Below are 16890 nucleotides of genomic sequence, written 5' to 3' on the forward strand. Positions count from 1 at the left end.
CATTATTTTTTTTTGTCAAAAAAGCGGATTAAATTATTTTTCTTGTAAACATTTTCAGTGTTCCTCATAAAAAGCGGACAAAATTACTAAAATCGGAAAGTGCATGCATGGACCATAACATTCTGATATTCTTACAAGTACGCCCATCTGTATATATACATGAAAACAAAACTATTTCTCCTGAGTTTTTGTACTTGATTAAAGATCTTTTTACTTCCCTAAAATATATAAGATTACTTAAGCTTCCAAATGATCAAACCATATTTATTTTAAAAGACATCATATCTCCCATAGTCCCATGCCCTGTCAAGCAAGATTAAGCTTATCTTGTACAGCTGTAGCAACTAGCTAGTGCAACTTGATGATTACAGTAACATGTTAATATACGGTAGTTACATAATTTATGTACTCTTTTTTTTTTGAGTATGTAATTTATGTACTCTTCTTACAATAAGATTCGTTGAAAAAGAATATAGATGTTCAAATGAATCCGTGTATTACATATTCACATCAAGAAACGAAAAGAAAAAAAAATCATCAAGAAAAGCAACAAGGTTTGGAAAAACGTTACTTCGTGAATGCAAGTACTGAAAACACTTCAATTATCTATTACGTTATTAAGTTCATTTATGTATTCTAGATATGCATCACCCATAGAAAAGCACACGTTAACTTTGACAAACGCTCCCAGACACTAATATCGAAGCAAACCTCAGATCTGTATCTTTCGACGCCGGTGAATCATTTTCTCGCCGGCGTCGAGACTGTTCATCGTCTCTCTTCCTCTTCTTAACTTTCAGTTTCTTCTTGCTTACCGTTATGTCATCTGTTCTTGCAACCTCTGTTCAACGTTTGGCGGATTCACTGTCTGTAGAGATCTTCGTGGTCTCAGAGCCTTGGCCTGAGCAAACCGGAACAGTATTTTTCTCCGGGGGCTCCCGGAAAGCCGAATCAATTAGTACCGCGGTTCAGTCCTATGATATCTCTTTCCTCTCTTGTACTCTGCTCCTCAGCAGCCGCATCCTCAGCTCATCCGTACCACTAAAGAGACCAAAGCCTGACGAAATGCTCCGACAATCCCATTGCTCTTCACCGCAACACCTCCTTCTTACCTCTGCTCCCAACGAGATGGCGTCCAGTGTCAGTGGGGTTCCACATTTGATCCGACGACCGGTTCCGAAAGCACAAGGTACGATGAAGTTGTACTTTCCTCTTCACGCTCTCATCATCATCACTCCGTCAGGCGCCTGCCATGATCTTTACTCCAGCGAGAGATCCTGTACTGTCAGAGGCTACATCTCTTATCCGATCGGTCTTGCTGTGCAACCCGTCCACTCCGGTGTGACCAGTTTCAGCTCCGCCGCGTCCTTCATTTCCTCTTCACGTAGTCTCGGCGGCGTACAGTTTGGTGACCCAAACCCTAGCAACTTAACTATCTGGGCCTGGCCCATTAAGGGTTATAAAGAGGTCAGCCCGCTTTTTTTGCTGCAGAATTTTTAAACCAACAGTTTCAAAGCCCACGTTTATGTGGGGGAGTGTGGCCATTTTAGCCAATTTGCTAATAGTTTTCGATGGATTCATTGAAATTATTACCGGAACTGATATGCATACAACGCCTTATCTCTCTTATACGAAGAGTTCTCATAGTTTCCGTTTACTGGTGGATTCACCGGGACAATCTACATCACCATCATCCTACCTTCGCGAGAGGCGAGCCGTATTACCATGTCCCTCATTTATGAGGAATGTTTTCCTTCCAAACATTAAATGGAGGTGTGTATCTTTATCTATAGCCGTTTTGCTATCTTGTGTACCGGTCCGTTTGGAGCCTGAAGATGCAACGGATGTTGTTTCGACGATATTCCGAGGTGCGGATTGGATCTTAACGTCACAATACAAAGTGACTAAATCTCAAGTCTCTAGCATTGCCCTGAGTCTTGCTCTGACGCATTCGAGCCATGCTTCGAGTTTGCTGTCATTTTATCTTAGAGGTTTCTCTATTTGTAGCTTGTATGCTTTTAGTATTGTTGTTGTTAAAGTTTGGTTAAACTCCTTCCTTAATTGTAGTTCGAATGATTGATTATTAATGAAAGTTGTGTTTCAAAAAAAAAAATGTATTCTAGATATAAATTATGAGCATTTTTTATGAACTGCTGATGTAATGTTTCTAGATTAACATTGACGACATATACCAGTGGAATTCCGATATACAGAGGATCTATAAACGTGGTTACCTACCCAAGAGCTCCCCTTTACTTTCTAGTCAAAATTCTACTTCCTTTGTACTAAATCACTTTTTGCCTTTTGCCTCCTCTATCTTCTTTAACTGTTGTTATAATTTCTATACATACATTTTTCATACATTTATTCTTCATTCTTGTTCAAAATTAATTTTTCTAAATTTCCTTTAATCTTCTTGTTTCTTTGGAAAGACTACTTATAAAGACCATGCATAACTAAAACCATCTCCAATAGATTTTTTTAGAATTTACTCTAATGTATTTCTCTAAAATAGCATATCTTTATAGCTAGAGTAAAAATAGAAAATGTCATTTTTCTATCTACTTGAAGAGGAAAAATCGAAATTTTTTTTAATAAGAAGAAATATAGGTAGCTGAGTAGACTTTTCTCTAAATGTTTATAGAGAAAAATATTAAAATAGATTGGAGATATTCTATAAGAAAATAAACAATGAGTCCATTTTAAATTCATCTTTAATCATATTTTTGCTTTGAAAGCTAACACATAGCATTTAGTTTCATATTCGTGCATGAAATTGAAACCATTGGACTGATCTCAATTATTAAACATATTAAACATATCCCAACTAAGAGTACTGGTCTTGGAAATTACTTTAGTCATCAAATATCAGCAACTCAGTTTGAGACGTGTCGGTATCGAACCTATGAATAACCTCACGATGACCTCCCAGATTAGCCTCATTTATATAGGACAGCCTCCGGCCCTCCACCCAACGACAACAGACTTTAGATAGTGTGCATTGGGGCGTGGTATGTGCATCTCTCGATACCGTGCCATATTTGTTCCAGGCACAATTTTTTCGATGTTTACATTTGCTAGCCATGCTTTACCAAAACAAAATGTTAGACATGCCAACCCGACAGATCTACTTACCTCCTATATGCTACATGCTCGCTATAAGTGGCAGAACTATGCATTCTCAAAACCTAGCTAGCTATTCACCATTTCTTTCAATCAATTTGTCATTTTATAAAGACTAATTAAATTATTTTCATTTTTTTTGTTAAACCTACCTAATTTTTTTTCATAGTTAAAATTTACTATATCAATTATATAACTGCATGCATATATTTTGATAACAAACGTTCGACTTTAAATCAACCTAACTATAAATATTTTATTATTCAACATGATCAGTCGCTAGAAATTAGATACAAAATATATAAACGTGATTTCCTTAGTACCTACCCATAAGCCCAAACCCTCACGTGAGAATCACATGTATGATATCGAATCTATAAATAATTAAAACAGAAGAGACAGTTTCACAAAATTGTTAGTGTTCATTGCTAACGAGCACACAGCTGATCTCTCTACTCACACGCACAAACATCATGACAACGATGATGAGCCTTACCACATCGTTACCATACCCTTTTCAAATTCTACTAGTCTTTATCTTGTCCATGGCATCAATAACTTTGCTTGGCCGAATACTATCAAGACCCACCAAAACCAAAGACCGGTCTCGTCAGCTTCCTCCTGGACCACCGGGATGGCCCATCCTCGGCAATTTACCCGAACTAATGATGACTCGTCCTAGGCACAAATATATCGACATTGCCTTGAAAGGGCAAAAACCGGAGATCGCATGTTTCAACTTCGCCGGAACACACGCCATCGTCATAAACTCCGACGAGATCGCTCGAGAAGCGCTTAAAGAGCGAGACGCCGACTTCGCAGACCGGCCAAATCTTTTCAACATGAGAACCATCGGAGGCAATCACAAATCAATGGGGAACTCACCCTACGGTGAGCAGTTCATCAAGATGAAAAGAGTGATCACTACAGAGATTATGTCCGTCAGAACATTAAACATGTTAGTAGCTGCGAGAACTATTGAAGCGGACAACCTCCTTGCTTACCTTCTCTCGATGTATAAACGGTCCGAGAAGGCCGACGTTAGAGAGTTCTCGAGGGCTTATGGTTACGCTGTGACCATGAGAATGATGTTTGGAAGGAGACATGTCACGAAAGAAAATGTTTTCTCCGACGAGGGAAGGCTAGGAGAAGCGGAGAAAGATCATCTTGATGCGATCTTCGAAACCTTAAACTGTTTGCCGAGTTTCTCTCCGGCTGATTACTTGGAAAAATGGTTTAGAGGTTGGAACATTGATGGTCAAGAGGAGAGGGTGGTAAGGTACGTTAATAAAGTTCGCAGTTACAACAATCCGATCATTGACGAGAGGGTGGAGTTATGGAGGGAAAAAGGTGGTAAGGCAGCTGTTGAAGACTGGATTGATACTTTCATTACGCTAAAAGATGAAAACGGAAAGTATTATATCACGCCGGATGAAGTCAAAGGTCAATGCGTTGTAAGTAATTAAATTCTTCTATAACTTTGATTATATAGCCATTAGACAATTACAATTACAAAAAAAGATTACACAATTACAAAATATTAACACTGAATATTATGATCATCGAAACAATATACTAGTAGTATAATACTATTGACTATTGGAAATGGCATGAGGGATATTTTACTAGATTTTTTTGTTAAACAAAAGAATCAACTTTTATTAATTTTTATAGGATCCCATTAAATCTATTGTTTGGTGTTTTGTTTCAGGAATTTTGCATAGCAGCGATCGATAATCCGGCAAATAACATGGAATGGACGCTTGCGGAAATGTTAAAGAACCCGGAGATTCTCAAAAAAGCTTTGAAGGAGTTAGACGAAGTGGTGGGAAGAGACAGGCTAGTTCAGGAATCTGACATACCAAATCTAAACTACTTAAAAGCTTGTTGCAGAGAAACATTCAGGATTCACCCGAGTGCTCATTATGTTCCTACTCATGTGGCTCGTCAAGATACCACCCTCGGGGGTTATTTCATTCGCAAAGGTAAAAAGTTTTGTATATTATCTTAGGAATTACGTTATTACAATAGTAAAGCCGTCAAGGTTATGCATGTTTAATTTAGATTAAAAAATATTCCACCAACAGTATATATAAGGAATATTGTTGATATTTTTACAGGTAAATCCATGACATTTTTTTATTGTAAATGCATGTGAATACCTTTTTCATAAAAAAAAAAAGTGATGCATGTGAATATTCCACACATACACATAAAAATGATAACATCAAACATGTAACCAGTTGAGCCACCAATAATTTGAAATTTTTTTTTATATGATACTACATTAAGAAAGTATGTATTGGTTTTGGACAGGTAGCCACATTCATGTAGCCCGTCCTGGAATAGGCCGGAGCTCTAAAGTATGGAAAGACCCTTTGGTATACAAACCAGAGCGTCACCTAGAAGTAGATGGAGTCTCGAAGGAGCTTTCTCTGGTCGAAACGGAATTGCGTTTCGTGTCGTTTGGTACCGGTCGGCGTGGCTGCATCGGTGTTAAAGTCGGGACGATCATGATGGTTATAATGTTGGCTAGGTTTCTTCAAGCGTTTAACTGGAAACTCCATCCTGGTTATGGACCGTTAAGCCTAGAGGAAGATGATGCGTTGCTTATGGCTAAGCCTCTTCTCTTGTCCGTTGAGCCACGCTTGGCACCCAACCTTTATCCAAAATTCTGCCCTTGAGAAGAAAAAAGAACACAAAAGAAAAAATGAAAAGAAAAAGGAAACAAGACGCCGTTGTTTCTCTGTTATGTCTTACAATGGTTCATCTTTTCACTTTGGTGTCAGTTTGTTGTTGTTTTAGACTATCCTTGGCCAAATATCGCCACTGTTTCATGTATGTGTGTCTTTCCCTTGTTTATGCAGGTCTTTTTTCTATTTCGTGTATCTCTGTTACTTAATAACAACTAAACATTTCGAGTCATGATACAATTATTATAGCTAAAGAGCTTAGTGACGATCAGGTTGACTTGAGAATGTTATGGTTGTGAAATATCAGAAATTAATTCAGAAGATCCTAAAAGTCAGTTGTAGAACACAAAATGAATGTGATCTTAGTTTGAAGGGAGAATGTGAAATATCAAACTAAGTCCCACATTGGAGAATTAGACAAGAAGTGTCTAATATATAAAGAGATGTCCGACTCTAATTAGTACGAAGCATTTTGAGATGGAAACGAAAAATAAATACATGCGGATTTGCTATTAAAGCCCAAAGTAGACAATATCGTACTAATCGGATAATATAGAGTTGGACATGATCTTTCACAATCCCAACAATGGTTTACAATACTATAAAAGGTGAATACATACGTAGACAATAGTACATTGACATGACAACAATTAGATCGTTCCACATTCTCAGGCTAAACGTGACTACCTACCCAAAGTATTTATCTACTACTCCTAGTATTAAATAAACTCAGAAAGCACTTTAACTTTGGTGAAAGTATATTAATGGGCTCAGTACACTAGGCTCAATAGTAACTTCAGTAGTTCAGGCCCAAGAGAGGCCTAGTAGATATACTTTCAGAGACCATAAAGCTCACTTTAATCCTCCGTCCTCAGCAAACTTTTCTCCGGTTCTCTGCAAGTACGAGCGTGATGATGATGAAGAACAAAGCCGGTGGTGCCGGTGGCGGTATGTCCGGATCCGGTGAAGGAGCCGGACCAACGGCCGCCGCTGCCGCCGCTGCGTTACAGAAACAAAAGGCGTTATTACAGAGAGTAGAGACTGACATCACATCTGTCGTCGATAACTTCACCCAAATCGTCAATGTCGCGAGGGCAAGTGATCAATTCCTCCCGATTTTTACAGACTTTAGATCAATCTCAAATACACAGAATAGACTCGATTAAAGACACTACCACCGTTGTATTGGCAAAAAAGCTTTCGTCTTTTATTTACTCGGCTGTGTTAATTGAGTTGGAACATGTTTGGTTTTTTTGGGTAGGTGAGCGATCTTCCGGTGAAGAACTCGCAGGAAGCATACATGATGGAGATGCGAGCTTCTAAAATGGTAATCAATTACTGATTTAGAGCTGCTTTGTAGCTGCCACCATTATTAGGGTTTAGGGCAGAATCTTGATTTTGAAATGTTTGAATCTATATAACATTGACTCATAGCTTATATACACTCAATTGAGTTTGTTTTACTGAGTTATTTACTTATTTTCTTTAATAATATGATATGATGGGCAGGTTCAAGCAGCTGATTCTATTTTGAAACTCGTATCTGAACTGAAGCAAACAGCGATCTTCTCTGGATTTGCATCACTCAACGATCATGTGGAGCAAAGAATTGCAGAGTTTGATCAGGAGGCTGACAAGACAAATCGATTGTTGGCTAGAATAGGCGACGATGCATCGGCCAGTCTTAAAGAGCTTGAGGCTCACTATTACTCTTCTGCTCAGAGGTTGACTCCAGACGTTTAAGGGATTTAGTTAAATATCATTGCAGGATGTTCTTATAGCCCCAAATATTTAGGCCTAGTCTCGGATCAAACTCTGGTTTTTAATGGGCCTTGACATCTAATCTTTTTTTTTATTTCAACTTGTTTCATTCATCTACATAGAAGGTAGATATCACAACTCTTTTTTTTTTTAAATTCACGACGTGCTCACCAAACATCGTTGACAATGAAGCTTTTGGTATATTCGTGACAACAAGTAATCTCGGAAACTATATGATAAAGCAAAAGTCATCAACGTTGATGCTTTAAGTTTAAAGACAAAAAGTTTTCAGTTTCCTATTACGACGGCAGGAAACTCTTTGATCTTAACTATCTGGTCGACGATGTTACTGAAACCCGGAAGCAAGGTTGTCTCGCCCAAGGTAATCTCTTAATCATAATATCATCCTTGAAGAAAGTATCAGGGGTTATACGGATGGATATACGCATATCCTATTAGATATACATGTATATCTTATATAAGTAGATAAGTACAACATGTATAATATTTGGCGACTTAGGGTGGTCTACTCTTGTGTGAATAGATAAACACAAAGTATAATATATATAATGTCAATAAAGTTGTGTCATATACACAAACTGCTTTACAGAAAGTTGTGAAACTCATAACCCTAATGTTCCTTTTTGGTTACTTGCAGAAGAGTCTTCATCGTGACTCGGCTTCAACATCTCAACAACAATCTAGCAAAGATATGGAGTTTGATCAAAAAACAAAGAAGGTTGAAGGCTACCTAATAAAAACAGAGTCGTCTCTGACGATCAATCTAAATACACGTCTTGTACACAGTAACATGAGCTCACGAAGCAACAGCATGGAAAGCACATCATCTAACAAGCCTCACACAGGAGGAGATATCAGGTGGGACGCGGTGAACTATCTGAAATCTCGAGGAGTGAAGCTCGGGATCAGCGATTTCCGCGTCCTGAAACGGCTAGGTTACGGAGATATAGGAAGTGTTTATCTCGTTGAGCTTAAAGGAGCACACAAGACGACGTACTTCGCGATGAAAGTTATGGATAGGGCTTCTCTTGTGAGCAGGAACAAGCTGTTGAGAGCTCAGACGGAGAGAGAGATTCTGTCTCAGCTTGATCATCCTTTCTTGCCTACTCTTTACTCTCACTTCGAGACTGATAAATTCTATTGCTTGGTTATGGAGTTTTGTAGCGGAGGCAATCTTTATTCCTTGCGACAGAAGCAACCCAACAAGTGTTTCACAGAAGAAGCTGCAAGGTTAGTATATAGACTTGTATGTCCTAAAAATCGGTATAGACATCACTTAAGCACCCGTTTAGGCACCAAACTGTTCATAAATGAAACAATTTTTCTGAAAATCAAGTCTAGACAGCACATGCCCTAGTTGCTAATCCTGTATTAAAGGCTTAATAGTAATTCCTTGAACATTGACAATACATTATATGTATTAATTGTTTATAAATTTTATATTGAAAATATAAAACTATTATCTTTGTTTTTTAGTATATTAAAACAGAGCAGAACCAATGTATATAGAAACCAAACATGTGTTCTGTTTTTGTTGCTTTAACAGGTTCTTTGCATCAGAAGTGCTACTAGCGTTAGAATACTTACACATGCTCGGAATCGTGTACCGAGACTTAAAGCCAGAGAACGTTCTGGTCCGAGACGACGGTCACATCATGCTCTCCGACTTCGACTTATCTCTCCGATGCTCAGTCAACCCAACGCTCGTCAAATCCCCCTCCGTCCACGTCAGCAGCGGCAGCAAAACCACCACCGGGATCATCAACGACGACGCGGCGGCGGTCCAAGGATGCTACCAACCATCCACATTCTTCCCGCGAATCCTTCACTCCTCGAAGAAGAACCGAAAATCGAAATCCGACATGAGCGAGGGATCGTTACCGGAACTCATGGCAGAGCCCGCGAACGTAAAGTCGATGTCTTTCGTCGGAACACACGAGTACTTAGCCCCGGAGATCATACGCAACGAAGGCCACGGGAGCGCCGTGGACTGGTGGACGTTCGGGATCTTTATCTACGAGCTTCTCCATGGAGCGACGCCGTTTAAAGGGCAAGGAAACAAGGCGACGCTTTACAACGTGATCGGGCAGCCTCTGAGGTTCCCGGAGCATTCTCAGGTGAGTTCCACGGCCAAGGATTTGATCAGAGGTTTGCTGGTGAAGGAGCCGCAGAATAGGATCGCGTACAAGAGAGGAGCCACGGAGATTAAGCAGCATCCTTTCTTTGAAGGTGTGAACTGGGCGTTGATTAGAGGACAGACGCCCCCGCACGTGCCGGAGCCGGTGGATTTCTCGTGTTACGAGAGGAAGGAGAAGGAGTTTTTGCCGGTGTTGGCTGCGGCGGTGGCGGACGGAGAGAAGAAGAACGTATGTGATAAAGCTACACGTGGTGGTGAAAGTGATCCTGACTACATCGATTTTGAATATTTCTAGCTAACAAACGATGATAAATATTTATAAAAAATTTCCCTTTATCTATCAACAAAAGAACATTGTTCACGAAATGAATTGTAATATCGAATGTGCATGTGCATCACCATTAATACTTTGTTCCTTGTATGATATGAATTGTAATATCGAATGTGCATGTGCATCACCATTCAAACTCCAGAATCATAATGCAGAAAGGAAATGGATATGATAGGGGTCAACAAGTTTATGACACATCTACTGGCTTATGATCTTGTAGCTTTTTCTTGGGACTCTCATGATGATGAACCTACAATTGGCATGTTTGGTTCCATTGCCCATTCAGTCCAAGATCCATCATAAACTGCTACATCGGTTTCCCCCAATGATGAAGTCCCTGGCCAGTAAGAAAAATTAGCCACAGTTTTTTTTTACTTTAGGACATGAGTATTGGTGGGACTGGATCAAATCCCTTAATTAGGAAAGTCTCTTACGAATTTTTTTTTGTTCGGGATTAGTACAAATGACGTCTTTTAATTAGGCGATTTTCTCTCTTTCTTCCTCTAGGTCCTTGTGTTTCGTGGTCCCCCTTAAGGGATGTCTTAAGGGACCACCAATATTTATGCTCTTATGGTCACAAAAAAAAAGACTGAATTCTCCATAAACACTTAACAATACCAAAATACAAGTTGTTACACCTGTTCCAGATGATGCTACAATTGGACTGTCCAGGGAAATGTGTGCAAAGAAACTAAACAATTGGGAAAAGCCTATCTTATAGAATGTGGGTTTAACAAGATTAATTCATTATACCTTCTTCTTTGAACTGTTTCTTAAGCTCCTCAATTGGTAACAGTGTCTGAGAGGAGTCAAGCATCTGCATAAGATATATATTATCACATTCTCTGTTATCGAAGTGCATATATAATAACTGTAAGATCTCCAATTTAGATGGTGTGCCTTACTTGGGGAAAAGGGATACACTTGCTACGGGTACATGACCGCTTGGTATTCCTTTGCGAGGTTGTGGATCAATACCATCAAATCTGTGAAACAGTAAACTTTATATTAGAATACAAGTATAGTAATGCAATTATAATCCCAGAATAAGCAACAACTTTGGAATCATACCTAGCTTTTGCGCGTACATCTACGTGCTACGTGCTGATAAGAGTCTTATTCTCAATATTTTCCTTGACCTGTCAATTAAATAGCTTTACAAACAAAACTATCCGTAAACATCTAATCTATCTCTACACTGAGTTAACAACTTTGAATATGCACACTAGTTTGCTAGTCTGCTTCAGTGTCACCAAGGATTTGATATTTTGAGCAATAAACAAAGTGCTCATGGAACCAACTGAACTTACTATCTTGGAGTTTAGGAAACACTAACCTGATCGAGTATCCATACAAAATGTGGATGGAACTTCGTCTTGAAAGTTATTGGACTAATTTGTGCAAGCAGCAAAGATGCGTATAAACCCATTAGGAATATTGAACCGATTGAAACTGCAATTTAAATTGGTAAGAACGAACTTACGGGTTGTCCTTGATAAAGTTTCTCTACAACCTCACATGCTGCATTGGCTTTCAGAATAGCATCACCAGAAGCACTAGATTCAACTTCATAACCTGAAGCACGCCACCTTGGTAAGTACCCATACTTTTTCGTGTCCAAAGATTCTTAACATCCTGTTTTGATTAAAAAAAAACAAGCTTCACCGATTAAATTACACCAGCAAAGACAAAAAAAAAAGGGTTAGGGACATGAGATATTTATTTATTTTTGTTGTTGTAATTTAATGCTTTTTAAGAGATGAATTTTTAGTTTTTTTCTTTGTCGAGATGAGGCCTAAATTTCTAGGTTAAAGGTCGGCGACTTAAACTAGGTTTGTACGGTATATAAAAAGTTGTTCTGTCAGCCTCTCTAAACTAATCGTCAGCTGCTCTGGTAAAGAATGGGGATCACGTCATCCACCGAGACGAATTCCAGATACGACCTGTTCACGTTAGAGAAACTCCACGAACTAAAAGAAGCCAAAAATCTGGACGACCATCCGGACAAAGAGAAAATAGTAGAGATGGGCCAAGTTTCTCTAGAAGTGTGGTGGGACGGGCTACACGTCTTATTCCCGGCAACCAAGGGAGAATTGTCAACAGATCAAACAAAGGAAGGAGGAGGCACAGAGATGGACGAAGACGACCAAGTATTTGAGAGGTTTTCAGATTTCATGAAAGAAGGTGGTTGCAAAGAGTCTTTTAGTGCTCTGATAGACTGTTGCCAGGATACTCGAAGTCTGCCTAAGTGTAAGGAACACTTGCCGATTCTGAAGAAGTGTATGGATGCTCGCATTAGTTACTATGAGCCAATTCTGGCTCTTGCCAAAGCTACAGAGGAAAAGGCCATCGCCTTCGCCAAAGAGGAAAAACGAAAGATGGACCTGGCTGCCATGACCCAAGCTCAAGCTGGGAGTGATTGAAGTAAGAGGTTTTCAATATTGCGCCTACCTTTTTTTCTTCTTTGTCTGGGGTAAATTTGAAAAGTTTACTTCTTTGTTGTTTTACTACCCCGTTTGGTGTTTGTTTTCCTACGTCAATCTGATAAGCGTTTGTTTTCCTCCTTCAATCTGATAACGTCAGAGGTTCTGTTTGATTGATCAATGACTGATCGGATTCTTCTGATTCAGTTGTTGCATAATGCCTTTTCATACATAAGTTTCATAGCGCTTATCCAGATCAAAGGCTTAAAGCCTTGTTTATTTTTTTATATCTACAAAGTGTACCTAGTCCTCATCACTTGATACTCTTGGATTGGATTTCTTTGCTCATGTGGCATGTACCATGAGGCATCCAAAACCTGACCAGACAAGAAACATCTTACACTAAGATTAAGGATCATTGGAGACGACAAAGTCTTGAAGAAGTCTACAATCCCTACAAGTGAATATTAATTTAAAGCGGAAGGATAATACTAGTTTAGACGACGAAGCTTTGAGCTCTCTATGTATCGCAATAGCTCTACGTTTGGAGCATTACCAATTACATAAGAACAGTTCTCTCTGGATCAAAGAAAATTGAAGCTTTGGATCTTAACGTATTGATGTTCAAGCTACATGGGTACTTACCTACGTCGTCTATATTTTGTTCCGCAAAACTCCCATTTGAGGTACAGACTGTTCCTGAAGGTAATAATGATGAGTAAAAACAATGATGTAAATATTGTAATAAAAAAACCGACCACGGTGGGACTCGAACCCACAATCTCCCGCTCCGGAGGCGAGCGCCTTATCCATTAGGCCACGCGGCCACTCGGTTTATTAATAACGTTTACACTATATCACAACCTTGTTTACGATCTTGTTTCGATCGAAGCTCCCATAAGACCATAGCACACAATCGAATAACAACATGAAAATAGAGGAAAAAAAAAATTGCTGGTTTTAAAAAAAAAAAATCTTTTAACAGCTCACAAAGGTAAATTAAACCTCCAGAATCCATAATCATAATGCATGAAGAAAATGGATAAGGGACTTTCTCAGCCAAGTTTATGACACATCCACTGGCTTATGATCTTGTAGCTTTTTCTTGGGACTTTCTCATGATGAAGAAGAACCCACCATCGGCAAGTCTGGCTCCATTGCCCACTCAGTCCAAGATCCATCGTAGATTGGCACATCGGTTTTTCCCAGACGATGAAGTCCCTGACCAGTAAGAGAAATCAGTCTTGGTATTTTTTACTAATATAGTCACAAAAAATGACTGAATTCTCCATAAGCACATAGTAGTTACCAATGCCAAAATACAAGCTGTTACACCCGTTCCACATGAGGCCATGATTGGACTGTCCACAGAAATGTCTGCAAAGGCACTAAACGGTTGGGAAAAGCCTCTACCCTTAGAGAATTTGTCTTAACAAGATGACTTTATTTTACCTTCTTCTTCAAACCGTTTCTTAAGCTCTTCTGCTGGTAACAGTGTTTGAGAGGAATCAAACATCTGCAATAAGAACATTTTATTATCACATTCTCTGTTGTCAAAACGCAAATATAATAAATGTGAGCTCTCGAATGCAGACAGTGGCTTACCTGGGGAAAAGGGACACACTTGCTACCGGGTATATGACCGCTCGGTATTCCTTTGCGAGGTTCTGGAGCAGTACCATCAAATCTGTGAAATAGTAAAAGTTAGATTATAATGCAATTATATTCAAGAACAAGCAACAGCTTTGGAAACATACCTAGCTTTTGCGCGTGCATCTATGTGCTGGTAAGTCTTATTCTCCATATTTTCTTTGACCTGACATTATCCAATTAGTTTTACAAGAAAACTATCCATAAACATCTAATCTATCTATATACTGAGTTACAACAACAGTGACAACTTTGAATATGCACACACCAGTTTGATAGTCTGCTTCAGTTCAATATCACCAAGGATTTAATTTTTGAGCAACAAACAGAGTGACTATGGAACCAATTGGATTTGCCATCTTGAAGTTTAGGAAACACTAACCTGATCAAGTGTCCATACAAGATGTGGCTGGAACTTTGTTTTGAAAGTTATTGGACTAGTCTGCGCAAGCAGCAAAGATATGTATAAACCATAAGAAATAGGGACACGACTGAAACTGCAATTTACACTGGCAAAATTACTTCTATGAATGAACAAACTTACTGGTTGTCCTTGATAAATTTTCTCTACGACCTCACTTGCCGCATTGGCTTTCAAAATGGCATCACTAGAAGCACTAGATTCAACGTCGTAGCCTGAAGCACGCCATCTCGGTAAGCCTCCATCAAGTACCCATACTTTTTCATGTCCAAAGACTCTAAACATCCTATTTTGATATACCAAAAAAAAAAATTTAGCAAAGACAAAAAAAAAGCTTAGGGACATGAGATGTATAACTCACCACCAAACACGAGAGGCACTAAAGATGCCCTTTCCATCATACACAACCACTCCATCTTTGTTCTCGATTCCAAGAGCAGAGCAAGCAGCAGCAAAAGCTTCCTCAGACGGCAGCATGTGTGGTAACTGTCACATGTGATTCAAATAATATACAAAAAAGGTATTGGTGGTTGGTTGTGCATTCACAAGAATCATAGAAGCTCAAAATCAGAAGCATTGACAATGCTTTAATGGGTAAGTATCAAAGAAAAAGGACATTCACAATCGAAATTAAGTTCATAACATTTTTTTAGTATCTGCAATCAAGGGTACTTTGGTGATGGTAGTGTGAAGTCAACAAGTTATAAAATAAACATCATGGTGACATCGTCTGTAGTAAAAAGACAGTGATAGCTCACATTTGTTCTTCTATCTGATATTCCATCCAAATCAAAGAAGAGAGCACCTGGAATATGAGCAACCTGTAGAAGAGGGCAAGATACAAGCAAATCAACATAAGTCTTGTTAAGTTTCATAGCGCTCATCAAGATCAAAGGCCTTAAAAGCTTTTATTTAATTAGATATCCAGTACAAAGTGTAGATAGTCCTCACTTGATACTCTTGGATTGGATTTCTTTGCTCATGTGGCATGTACCATGAGGCATCCAAAACCTGACGACCAGACCAAAAACAAGTTACAATAAGAATCATGGGAGAAGACAAAAAGTGTTGAAGAGGTCCACAATCTCGACAAGAGCATAATACTATAACACCATAATAATCCATCACAACAAGAACAGTTGGTTTACCTTTATATCAGCCTCTTTAAGATTGGAGTGGAGCCAATCAACAGAAACAACAGGTTCATTGGTAGATATGGATGATGTCGCGTAACCAGCTTTTGGTCCAAGTCCAGTAGAAGCCATAACTCGACCAACGTAGGGAGCTGAATAAGCAGAGCGTAACTGCAAGCTGACTGCTCTCTTCTGCAATAAACCATCGTTACAACCGCCACACAAATATCATCATCTCAAATCGAATTGATTAGAACTTACATTCAAAACAGTTGCGAAACCACGAGACTTCTGCAGAAGAGTAGAAGATAGAGAGGGGTTAATCAGGCAGTGACCAGCTACCAATAAAGTTCTTGAGAGAAGGGTCGAAGCCATATCACCTCGATACCGTGCAGAGCCAAACAGTTTGTTGAGTTTAAAGCCCAGCCAAACTTTTTCCAGTCAGATTCTCACCCGAAACCAAAGCTGGTAACTTTCTCAAGCTTTGTTCTTAACGATGCTGCTTTCTGACTAGTGTGTTCCGACACCTAATCCGGACGTGATTGGTTGGTTACACGAAACATTTTGTCTTATTATTAACACTAGATTTTGATCCTTTTCCAAAAGCTGATTTTTCTCTGGATTGTAATCAAAATTTAGTAATTAATATTTAAGAATATTTGTATATTATTATGTTATAAAATCTTATTATTTCGAAAAATAATTTTTTTAAAAAATATAAATCTAGGAATTAGTTTATTTAAGATTTTATGTACATTCTTATGTAACTCTCACTTACGTTTGGACAATTTAACCAATCCGGAAAACCACACCAAAATCGATCTAAAAATATAGATACGATTTAGGTATGGATCTTCCAAGAAGTACATATTATATTTTTTTGGACCCGCGGATCTGTGTTCGAGGCCGGATCCTACCTGAAATGCGATCGTGTACCCAAAGTACACGAATTTTTGTGGATATTAAGTATGTTTGAGTATTTTGGATAGGTTTTCGGTATTGCATATATTTTTTAAGTTTTGGTTCATGTTTTCAATTATAGTTTTAGATTTCGGATGAAATTCCAATTTTGAAAAAAAAAAATTGGGTATTCGGAAAAAAAATTGTATTCTTTAGGTCAAATTTCAGGTAAAATTGTTAGGGTTTTGGATATTTGTTTAAATATTTTTGAATATTTGTTTAGATTTTTGGGTGTTT

General features: G+C 38.6%; 5 protein-coding genes and 1 non-coding gene across 9 annotated transcripts; 4 read left to right on the forward strand and 2 right to left on the reverse strand.

The window, feature by feature from the left end:
- Positions 1-3523: 3523 nt before the first annotated feature.
- Positions 3524-6048, forward strand: LOC108812420 (dihomomethionine N-hydroxylase). Its single transcript, XM_018584676.2, has 3 exons — positions 3524-4577; positions 4835-5108; positions 5440-6048. Exons 1-3 carry the CDS (start codon positions 3597-3599, stop codon positions 5805-5807), a joined length of 1623 nt encoding a protein of 540 aa, XP_018440178.1. The 5' UTR covers positions 3524-3596; the 3' UTR covers positions 5808-6048.
- Positions 6049-6666: 618 nt separating this feature from the next.
- On the forward strand, positions 6667-7690 carry LOC108824841 (mediator of RNA polymerase II transcription subunit 22b). The gene is made up of 3 exons (XM_018598241.2): positions 6667-6910; positions 7078-7143; positions 7326-7690. The coding sequence occupies exons 1-3, from the start codon at positions 6728-6730 to the stop codon at positions 7557-7559; spliced, it is 483 nt and encodes a 160-aa protein (XP_018453743.1). The 5' UTR covers positions 6667-6727; the 3' UTR covers positions 7560-7690.
- A 134-nt stretch (positions 7691-7824) lies between these two features.
- Positions 7825-10161, forward strand: LOC108824777 (serine/threonine-protein kinase RHS3). Its single transcript, XM_018598182.2, has 3 exons — positions 7825-7959; positions 8236-8828; positions 9145-10161. The coding sequence occupies exons 1-3, from the start codon at positions 7921-7923 to the stop codon at positions 10028-10030; spliced, it is 1518 nt and encodes a 505-aa protein (XP_018453684.1). The 5' UTR covers positions 7825-7920; the 3' UTR covers positions 10031-10161.
- A 1806-nt stretch (positions 10162-11967) lies between these two features.
- Positions 11968-12489, forward strand: LOC108825445 (uncharacterized). The gene has a single exon (XM_018598732.1). It carries the CDS (start codon positions 11968-11970, stop codon positions 12487-12489), a length of 522 nt encoding a protein of 173 aa, XP_018454234.1.
- Positions 12490-13243: 754 nt separating this feature from the next.
- On the reverse strand, positions 13244-13316 carry TRNAR-CCG (transfer RNA arginine (anticodon CCG)). Its single transcript has one exon. It is a non-coding gene; the product is annotated as a tRNA-Arg (tRNA).
- A 131-nt stretch (positions 13317-13447) lies between these two features.
- On the reverse strand, positions 13448-16233 carry LOC108823608 (thiosulfate/3-mercaptopyruvate sulfurtransferase 1, mitochondrial). Of its 4 annotated transcripts, none has more exons than XM_018596853.2 (13): positions 16074-16233; positions 15955-15984; positions 15709-15875; positions 15512-15571; positions 15319-15381; positions 14922-15046; positions 14684-14846; positions 14522-14581; positions 14247-14305; positions 14095-14176; positions 13942-14005; positions 13799-13866; positions 13448-13710 (listed from the first exon to the last, which is right to left on the reverse strand). In XM_018596853.2, the coding sequence occupies exons 3-13, from the start codon at positions 15823-15825 to the stop codon at positions 13606-13608; spliced, it is 966 nt and encodes a 321-aa protein (XP_018452355.1). In that variant the 5' UTR covers positions 15826-15875; positions 15955-15984; positions 16074-16233; the 3' UTR covers positions 13448-13605. The 4 variants fall into 4 exon arrangements, with proteins under 4 accessions (XP_018452355.1, XP_018452354.1, XP_018452353.2 ...); XM_018596852.2 differs by having other exon boundaries at positions 15709-15885; XM_018596851.2 differs by having other exon boundaries at positions 15709-15885; positions 15955-16230.
- Between the last annotated feature and the right edge of the window lie 657 nt (positions 16234-16890).

Source organism: Raphanus sativus, chromosome 1 (assembly GCF_000801105.2).
Source record: "Raphanus sativus cultivar WK10039 chromosome 1, ASM80110v3, whole genome shotgun sequence".
Classification (NCBI taxonomy): Eukaryota; Viridiplantae; Streptophyta; class Magnoliopsida; order Brassicales; family Brassicaceae; genus Raphanus; species Raphanus sativus.

Bases quoted from the DNA above. Each gene is read 5' to 3' on its own strand.
- LOC108812420 (XM_018584676.2), top strand. From the start codon at position 3,597: ATGACAACGATGATGAGCCTTACCACATCGTTACCATACCCTTTTCAA. The intron at 4,578-4,834 runs GTAAGTAATTAA...GTTTTGTTTCAG, and splicing joins AAGTCAAAGGTCAATGCGTT to GAATTTTGCATAGCAGCGAT. The intron at 5,109-5,439 runs GTAAAAAGTTTT...GGTTTTGGACAG, and splicing joins GGGTTATTTCATTCGCAAAG to GTAGCCACATTCATGTAGCC.
- LOC108824841 (XM_018598241.2), top strand. From the start codon at position 6,728: ATGATGATGAAGAACAAAGCCGGTGGTGCCGGTGGCGGTATGTCCGGA. The intron at 6,911-7,077 runs GCAAGTGATCAA...TTTTTTGGGTAG, and splicing joins AAATCGTCAATGTCGCGAGG to GTGAGCGATCTTCCGGTGAA. The intron at 7,144-7,325 runs GTAATCAATTAC...TATGATGGGCAG, and splicing joins AGATGCGAGCTTCTAAAATG to GTTCAAGCAGCTGATTCTAT.
- LOC108824777 (XM_018598182.2), top strand. From the start codon at position 7,921: ATGTTACTGAAACCCGGAAGCAAGGTTGTCTCGCCCAAG. The intron at 7,960-8,235 runs GTAATCTCTTAA...GGTTACTTGCAG, and splicing joins GCAAGGTTGTCTCGCCCAAG to AAGAGTCTTCATCGTGACTC. The intron at 8,829-9,144 runs GTTAGTATATAG...TTGCTTTAACAG, and splicing joins TTCACAGAAGAAGCTGCAAG to GTTCTTTGCATCAGAAGTGC.
- LOC108825445 (XM_018598732.1), top strand. From the start codon at position 11,968: ATGGGGATCACGTCATCCACCGAGACGAATTCCAGATACGACCTGTTC.
- LOC108823608 (XM_018596851.2), bottom strand. From the start codon at position 16,068: ATGGCTTCGACCCTTCTCTCAAGAACTTTATTGGTAGCTGGTCACTGC. The intron at 15,572-15,708 runs GTAAACCAACTG...TCTGGTCGTCAG, and splicing joins TTAAAGAGGCTGATATAAAG to GTTTTGGATGCCTCATGGTA. The intron at 13,711-13,798 runs GTAACTACTATG...CTTACTGGTCAG, and splicing joins CAGCTTGTATTTTGGCATTG to GGACTTCATCGTCTGGGAAA.